Source organism: Emydura macquarii, unplaced genomic scaffold (assembly GCF_026122565.2).
Source record: "Emydura macquarii macquarii isolate MOO-44397 ecotype Brisbane River unplaced genomic scaffold, CSIRO-AGI_Emac_v2 contig_3062, whole genome shotgun sequence".
NCBI lineage: Eukaryota > Metazoa > Chordata > Testudines > Chelidae > Emydura > Emydura macquarii.
The window spans coordinates 2,888,069-2,897,518 of record NW_027133199.1 but is presented as its reverse complement, the minus strand read 5'-3'; the positions used below and the strand labels follow the sequence as shown (position 1 = coordinate 2,897,518).

The window sequence follows — 9,450 nt, the reverse complement described above, 5'->3', positions numbered from 1 at the left end:
AAGAACAGTAGGCTGACAGAGCAGAAATCCCAGAGGCTGGGTGTCTCAATAGTAGGCCCTGAGATGTGGAATTCTTTGCTTTCTGAGTTCACATGAGACACAGCTATGCTTCAGGGAAGTGATTTACTGTAAGATGCACATTTCTTTATGCAAACCTTCCCTCAGAATGATGAGCAACATCTGTCCTGAAGACCAACAATCAAGAATGACCCACTGAAGAAAGCAGTGTAAGATGTGGATAAACTGGTCCACCCTGTGGATTGATGTACCTGGTGCTTAGATGTTATAGAGGTAGGCATACTGAAGATACACAGGGATGAAATGTACTGAATAGACATCTTTCATAAACTTGAAACTTTATGAATTATGCACAGTCTGGTTCAAAATTCTGCAGAATGAATTAGAGTGTAAAACATGAATTTGATCTGTTAGCAAATATTTTATTAATATTCATAGATGAATTTTATCCTGAATTTCTCAGACTGATCTTTAAATATATTTAATGAGAATGACGTGAGTATACTAGTATCATGTAATAAGCTGACTATACAATAGCAAAAGGGATACTTCCTAATTCTAATTATATTAATGCTAAAGCACCCTGCTATATAGACAATGTCTCTGGTGGTACACTGTACACTATACAACAAATTTGAAACAAACTGTCAGATTAAACAAACACCTGCTAAGAGTAATTCCTCTCAATTATTTCCCCCAAAAGGGGAAAAAGCGTAGGATATAATAAATATGGAACCACATATGAGTTATCCTAAAACAAGCATAAAATAAAATTAAGGTGTCTTAACAGAACCAGACAGGGCCAGGAGTCAATGGGGAACAACTTCAGCACTCTGCCTATATGACTCTGAAAGGTTTCTTATCTTGATATGAAGGACTCTTCCTGTGCGCCTTCTGGCTATTGGAATGACAATATACCCATAATTTTTCACCTAACCTGCCTTCATTTTTACAAAAGGTTGTAAGGCACCCACCCTCTAATCCCATAATATCTGGATGCCAAGTACACTTAGATTCCTAGTAAGCTGTGTGCAACTCAAACATTTTTTTCCCCAGTCAGTACCCTAATTAAACATTTCCCAGGAATGTGAAATTCTGTTATCATTCTGGGTACTCTGGAAATAACTGGTTTTAGAATGAAAAGTATTTAGTAAACCATTCCTGATGTCTAGGGTCTTGTTTCTGGTCATCTTTGCTTTTGGGTGCTTCGTTGCCTTTTGTCCTGTGCAAAAAGACAAATATCACCATTACTTGAATGTTTATTAAAACTCTGAAAATTTTTTTAAGGAACTACTTTGTTGCTCAAGTTCTAGAAATAACCAAAAATACTTGAACTACTATACACGGGATGGATGTGCCCATGTGAGCTGGAAGAGGCCAGATGCAAGCCTCACCAGTATCCCTTGTGCCTTATTGAATTTCAGTTGCAAGCTCTTCCAGCCAGAAACAATGGTCCAGATCCTATAGTGAGCTCTGTGTGTGTGTGCAGAAATTTGCATACAATGGAGCTCACTGCAGCATCAGAAACTGTGCCTCCCCCCCCCCCCCTTTAAGGTATCTAGCATTATCTGGGTGCTTTAAAAATCTTAATACTAATTAAATCATAATAAAGTTTCTACAAAGTGTACCTTTACCTTGTGGCATGGCTAATGTCTGAGGATTGCGCTGATTGATAGCTGGCCCTGGTGCAGCCAGCACTCTGGTCTAAGCTTGTAGATTTTGCTATTGGAGGAGCATTTCTCTTGGATCTCAAGTCACAGCTTAAAAAGTTCTTGGCGTAGGAGGCTAAATTCGGAACACTGACAACACGGCTTGGCACCTCGTTCAGTTTCTTCTGCTTTTAGTGTTGAAACAGACATGTATATTATGCACACATTCTTATACACAGATGGTACTCTATATATTAAATAGGTTTATTCGAAGACAGTATGGGCCAGATTCATCTCTGAACCAATTCCATGGTTTTTAGTGATTGTTGTGGGTAATCTGGGTGTCTCATGTTGGTCACCCAAAGATGGATGCTCCCAAAATTATTAGCCACTTTTGAAAATTCTGGCCATAACATTTAAATTAAAATCTCTCCACGCTCAGTTGAAACTGGCTGCAGGGGCCCAGGGGTCAGAGGTGGGTGGTGTCCTTCCCAAGCAGTTGGTTCACTTGATTTGAAAATTGCTAGAGTGTGAAGCTATCAGAGTTGTGGCAGAGATCTCCAGATCTGCTGACAATAGCTCTGGGGGTCTAAGTGGCTTTGACAACAAGTACAGCCACTGCTTGAAATAGACACTCGCTTTCACTACAGCCACTGGTGGCAATCCTTCAGTACTGGCTATGCTGCTGCACATGTGCAGTCACTCCTGGTCTACAGCTACAGTAGCTGCCATACAGACCTTTTGAATTGAACAGCATGTCAGTGTCCTTAGCCACTGGGCCTCCCTTTTTCCTCCACCATCATGCCCCCTTTTCCTTCCATGCTAGCAGTAGTGGATACTGTATGGAAGAGTTGGTGAAGGTTGAGCAGGGGAGAACAGACTGCACAGGTGGTGTAGTCATGGATTCAGCCTACTTGTTCACTGTAGGTGAGATAGAGTGGCCAGTTCCTAGTGATATGCAAGAAATAGCCCTTATGCTAGCACAAGATCAGGCTCTTATCTCTAAACAGACTCTCTCATATCTGCATGAATACACTTATTTCGAATTTACATGATCTTCATCAACTGGTTCTAGGTTAGCTCGCATTATGGAATATTATACTTCTCCTGTAAAGCAGCAGTATGGTGGCTGAAATATTAGGAATCAATTAGCTGAAGTACCGAAGAATACAAATTAATTTCTATTCAGCTAATTGTACATTCCTCCCCAGGGAATCTCAGCACATATATGTGTTTATATAATAACAATGCAACATGACTGGCTAGTTTAATTGAACTGTTTGTCTTACCTTCATGGAAGGAGTTAAACATCCTGGAGTAGAGGTGAAAGAAAAGGATCTATTCTGATGAGATTCAGTGCTGGGTAATAGCACATGCTGAAATTTTCTTCCCTCCTGAAGGGAAATAAAACCATGTGTGTCCTTGGTATGTAAGTATACAATGTTCAGAATGGCCCAGAGCAGCAAGAGAACAATCACCTAAAGAGTTGTGTGAAATGACGAGTGGATGGGGCCTCTCAGTATAATTGAAATTGTTACTTACAAACTGGGCCTAAGCACTGGGCCTGGGCAATTAGAAAGACTCTATTGAACGACTGAAAGGCTTATTGCAATACTTTTAAGTAGTTTCACTATCACGTTAGCAGGATGGGGTTTACATTTAGGAAAGGGAATGTTTTCCCCTCTCATATTACTACTAAAGAATGTCTTAGTCTTGGCAAGTCAAGTAAGTGACCTCATTCCTCTGAAAAGCTGCTATGGAAAGGGGCAGGAGTGTACTTAAAATAGTGTATGGGCCTGACATCTCAGGTTTATCATTAATACTCTGCTGGTATACCAGCTCGATTCATTAAGAGCTTGATCCTGTACCATAGCAGGCAATGGAAGTTTTGCCACTGACTTCAGTAACAGCACACACATTATACAGTACACATCCACCAAGGAATGCTCACTGTCAGTTGTTTGATAATCTCTTCTCTCTCACTTAATTTATTTTGCAAGCAGCCTATAAGGTGCATATCTTCTGGCCTGGACTCTCGCTTTCTTGGTTTCTCTTCTAATTCTTTAAGTCTGTGTCAAGTAAAAAAAAATGCAAACATCAGGAAACAACTTCTTTCAAGAGTTTAGACCAGGTTTCTCTCTCTTTGGCCCATCATAAACCCCACCCCTGAAATCCAGGAAAATAGTCAGGTCTCCCCTGAAAAAACTGTATATTTTTAAAAAGAGGGCTGTGGTGAAGCAAATGCACATGTTCAGCATGGATGCGCCCTCCGCTCCTGGTCAAAGTTCAGTTGAAGTCAATCCTATACACTAGTTGTATCCAAATTATAGTTGTCAGTAGGACTCTGCACAGGAGCAGAGGGTCTGTGCTAGCCATTCCCCAGGCAGGATTTGGGCCTAAATCCATCTAAGCTACATTTGTAAGCGACTCAGTGGTGATACATTCTCTATAATGCATTGCTCAGTATTTTATTTTGTTTTTCAAGAGAGATGATGCCGCCAGCCTCACCAGCTGGATTTGGGTATCTCAGCACTCAGATAAAACAGAATCAATGGCTTGGGACTGCCTACTCGAAAGAGTGCCCCTCTACCAGAGCTGTGATTGGTGGAGGCACCTGACTTAAAAGAGAGATGGCTGGGAGCATAAGGTTCTTCATGAGGGGCCCTCAGTTTTGGAATCAGCTCTCCACGTTGTCTGAAATAGCCCAGAGTGGCTGACCTTCAGGGCATGGTGCAAGGTGCATTTCTTTATTTAGGCTTTAGCAGAGGGGAGGGGTTTGATAGAGTCTGTTTGTGTATGCGGGTGGGGAGTTTTGGTGAGGATTGAGTTTCATTGGCTGTTGTGGGTTTAGGTAATAGTGATTTTGGTTTTTTAACTTATGTCAGGATCGCCTGTTGTTTCAGACAGGTGCCTTTTTAACATTTATACATCAAAATTGGTAATAATTATCTAATAATTATTAATCTATTCCAGTTACAGAGCACCTTTCCTCTAAAGAGTCAAAGCAGTTTTCCAAGGGGTATCCCCCATATTTGTGAAATGGGGAAACTGAGGCACAGAGTATAAGAGCCTTGACCCAGAGCTGGGAACAGAATCTGGGTCTCCTGACTCTTAGTCCCTTGAATCTGACCACTAGAACATGCTGCTTCAGCAAGTACATGGTTTATCCTCTGTCATACACACTTTGGTCCCTATCCTAAAAACACTTATGCACAAGCTTAACTTTACTCATGTATGTAGTTCCCTTGAAGTTAAGCATGTGTAAGTGTTTGCAGGATCAGGGCCTATGGGATCATCCCACAATGTAGATTATTTTAGAGTTAGAAAACTGATGATGTGCATAAATGCAATAGTGCATGGTATAATTTACTGGTTCTGATTATGTTTGTATAGATTTGCACTGTCAAGAATATCTATGCTTTATTAGAATGTATTTGTGCCTTGTTTTAGTGCCTGGGAAATAGCAATACAATACACTGTTATTCCAACACTTAAAATATTCCGCCCATATGTAACGAAAATAATAATTAACAATAATTAATACTTATCACTGATATAGTAAAACGTCCTTACAGCAGCTGTGTCTTATTGAAATCACTTACTCGGTTTCTAGGGAGACAATCTTTGCTTGCAGATGGGCCTGAGCACTGCTGAAATTAGATACCATGTTCTGGATTTCCTTACGATGATCTTGTTTCAAGATGTCTAGTTCTTTTTTATGTTCGACTTTGAGGTCTTCTTCCGGTAGCCTGTCAAAATGGTGTTCAAAATTATTTAATTCTCACATGTTTGAACATTCAGTAGTTAGTCGGGTAAATACTGTTAAGGGCTCTGATTTTTTTAGAGTACGTTAGTGGCTAGGGAGGGGATTAACTCAGCATAGCTCATATGAAGAACCCACTGATGAATGGGCTCCTGTGGCGTGTAGCCAAGGATAAAAGATACCAGGAATACTTAGAATAGGGAGGTGAAATATAATAATTAATATTATAACATAGGGCCTACAAGCCTCAGGCTTGTAAGATATTAAGCTTAGCCAAATTAGGCTTTAGGATAAGCTAGATATAAAGATAATTTAGCATAAGTAAATTAATAATAAACTTGCTGAGCTTGTGTCTGTGCAATATGCTGATGTTTTGAAAATAACTGCTGAGTTTGGAGAAGAAGTTAATAGCTGGGGTGAAATGTTATAGACTTCCTTAAGGTAAATTCTTGTTACTATGGTGACAAGGCGATATAAATGTTAATGAGTATATAGAGAACTAATGAGTTAGCCTATGAAAAACAGGCCACCCCCAAAAGTAGTGGACTATGGAAGTTCATACAAGGAAAAGGTGGTTAAAATCTTCATAAATGTGTGAACCCCAGTGGGGTATCAGCGTAACACTTTCTAAAAGCTATATCCCAACCTGTGTACCTTGGGGTACCAGGATGGTGGTGAAGATGATGACTAGCACTTCTTGTTTTTTGCAAGGCATGGTGTGAGTAATGCAAATACTATGTGTTCTGTATTGGTCTCTCTCTCTCCTTTACCACACTGCAGGATGTGTATTTTTTGTTTTTGTTTTTATTAACCAACCAGTTTTACTGGAAGAGCTCTGTATAGTTTCTGTTATGTAACATGGGATTCCCCTTCTATTGATAACTTCTCTACTGTAGTTGATTTTGGGGCTGAACTATCACAGATTAAAGTAGGTGTAAACCCTCTCCCTGGACTGAGTAATTAGTTAAAGGACTCCATAACTATAGATAAGACTACAGGAACTTCCACTAGAATTTAAAGCTGGACCCTACTGCATGAATCTCCAGGGCATGGGGATGGCAAGCTGTTCTGAGAAGAAGCAAATGATCCTTTGGGTTACAGGCATTTGAGCTTTGGCCGAGTTGCATTCTTGTTCAAAGGGGTCCCAGCCCAGTTGATGCTGTTGGCATTATGGCTGTGGTTGGCTTGAAGCACCAGAGAAACACTAAGGACCATGGACAACAGTCAGTCTTGAGGTTGAAAGTGACAATAATATATTTTTTGAATTTCCTGTTAACAGTATTTAGCTTTAATTGATTGAGGTGTCTGGGAATTTAAGATGAAGATCTTTGACACTGCATTTGGCCATAGTACCTTATGAGAAATACTTTACACTTGGTTTGACATCAAGATTGTGGGACTAATACTATAAATGTCACTAAGGCTGTAAATGATCCCTTTGAGCAAGACAGACTGTCACACATTTTTCAACTCCTCTAACACACAGCACCCAGTAGTGCTGGAACAATTTTTATAGTGGGGATGCTGAAGGTGGAAACCATCTATTTGGGTTCTTATTACTACTTCACACCAGGGGCTGTGGCAACACCCTGAGTTCCAGTACCTATGACAGCACCACATTTTAAAGGCACCTGGTGGCACAATTTAATTATGAGCTAAAAATTCAGGCCATTTTTTACAAGTGTGGCCCATGACACCTTAACACTTTTTTACAAGTGTGGCTATTTGTTATCATGATTTTTATACTAACGTTTTTAGGATACCCTGGAAATCTTATTTCATTACCCCAGTTCTAGGAGAATATGCTCTGCTGCTTAGCAATTAAAACTTTCAATAACAGGAATTACAAAAACCTGGTGTGTACAAATCTCTCTCCTCTTTGAGGTGGGCCTGTCCTGTCCCACCCCCCAACTTGCATGAGAGGTGACTGCAGGTTACAACAGTCATCAGTTGGTAATTCCAACTGAGATAACAACTTGCAGAAAAAGAGAGGGGAGAGTCAATGCCCTTAAAGGAACAGTATCAAAGTTGTCAGGCCAAACTCTCACATGTACATATGGCACCTTAAATTTTAAAATACTATTACTACCGTTCCCAAACAAGGATTCAACTCCCAGCTCCTCCAATGTGTGATCTGCAAAAAGCAAAGCCAGGGTGCCGGTGACCTCATGCACTGGACCTCATGCCATGCTACCAATTCCTTGTCTGATCCATTCTATGAGTTAGCAAGGGGTTGAAAGTAAATAACTTATATTATGATCAGCAATGATCATTTGAGCCATCCAGGCTTACTCCCTGAACTCTGCAAGAGTGCTCCCTACATCATTTCTACTAATGGCTTATCTACCCTAATCTTGAATACCTACTGTAATTCTTCTTTGTATGACTGCTGTAAATGTAGAGCAACAACTATCATTTTACATTCAGATGGCTAAGCCAGATAATTGCATCTGGAGTAGTAGAGCATATTGCTGTGAAGCCTCCTTTGTATTTGTGAATCAGGCATTGAGTAACGAGGTCACTTGATCCAATTCCCGTATCCTACCACCCTCGTGCTTTCGCTGTTGAGAATTTTTACCCCTTGAACTTTTCCCCTTATATCTAACCTGCATTTTTCCTTTTTTAGCTTCAAGTCATTGTTCCTTTTTCCTATCATCTTCTGAGAATGTGAATAACTATTTCCTTCACGAACACAAGTTCTAAATACCTCCAAGGTAACTGGAAGCGCTGGTGAAATTAGACTCTGTGGTTTGCATTTCTTTCTGTTGATCTTGTTTCAAAGTTCTTTTTAATACTTGACTTTGAAGTCACCTTCAAGTAACCTTCCAAAATGGCGTGAGAAGAGGATTCATTCCCATTCGTTAATTAGTTACTGACTGACTGGTAAAGGCCAACAGTTACTCAGGCAATCCTGAAGGTATTGAGAAACTCATTATGTTCCCTGAGTTCTTGTTCTAGCCTATACTGGCCATATTTTTAAAGGGCCTGTCCAGTGGCTGATGCCCAAATTGAGTAATTATGGACATGCATTCTGTACCAGTGGAGAAGCTTTTTGAAAATGTAACTCTAGATCCCTCAGTCTCTCCTCATTTTTATTACAACAGTAGCAACGCTGAGAGATGCTCAGGTAGTTCCCCACATCCAACAATCCCAAAGCATCCAAAAAACTTTACAAACTATGAGGCAAATGATGGCTGCACCAGCACAGGGAACCCCGTATGCTCTAGAGCAGGAGATAGCCTGCACCCCTTGTGTGCAAAGGTGGTGAGACTGCAAGCACTGCAGCAGCATCCAGTGCCCCAGTGGGGTACATCTGGGCCATGATCCTGTGCTCTATTGCCCCTGCAAACTAGCTTGTGGCTATGCTGAGGGAACGCACACTACACCTTTTCCATCAGTGTTGCCATGTTCACCAGTGAGTGTGCTCCTCCCTGTGCCCCAGGAGGCATATTGCCTGCTCCTACACGCACAATGCCAATAGCTACTGGCACATCCCTTCCCCAGTGCTGTCCTGGTTCTCTCAACCATAACTGAGGCCTATATATACAGGGATCACTTCAAGTACCATTCCAAAGCAGTCCTTGGGATGTCTAATGGTTGATTCCTAGCTGAAGAGCAGAAATTGTTTTTTAAGTTCTCATTTTGGAAGGCTGATACTACTTCTCAATCAGACATTTACAATGAATTCAGTGTTCAGAGCATGGGGTAAGACAAGTTTTGGATCGGTCAACCTTTAGTTTCCCTTCATTATAATGTGAAAGTAAATAGTGTTCTCTGGATCACTCCTGCGTGGCTACAAAGAACACATTTCTGTGTCATGTATTTAGATGTGATTGAGCAGAAAACACCAATATTTTCAATGCATCAGGGAAGGGGAATTGTGGTTGGACTATAAGGAACTGCAAAAAGTCAAGACCGTTTTTGAAAAGCTCTGAGCCTAAAATATAATTCTCTTTAGGACGGACAAAGTTAGATCTCTCACAGCAATTGGAGGAATATTGATGTCAGCAATATGTTGAC

The 9,450-nt window shown here is 40.7% G+C and overlaps 1 protein-coding gene across 1 annotated transcript in view; it reads right to left on the bottom strand.

Annotated features, from left to right (window-relative positions):
- Window positions 1-339: 339 nt before the first annotated feature.
- The window catches only part of FAM184B (family with sequence similarity 184 member B), a 73,617-nt gene continuing 64,506 nt past the window's right edge, over window positions 340-9,450 (bottom strand). The window contains exons 14-18 of the mRNA XM_067530314.1: window positions 5,270-5,416; window positions 3,619-3,736; window positions 2,957-3,061; window positions 1,653-1,855; window positions 340-1,240 (exon numbers count right to left, since the gene is read on the bottom strand). Coding sequence (XP_067386415.1) covers window positions 1,150-1,240; window positions 1,653-1,855; window positions 2,957-3,061; window positions 3,619-3,736; window positions 5,270-5,416 — 664 coding nt within the window. The 3' untranslated portion in view covers window positions 340-1,149. The remainder of the gene's footprint in view (window positions 1,241-1,652; window positions 1,856-2,956; window positions 3,062-3,618; window positions 3,737-5,269; window positions 5,417-9,450) is intronic.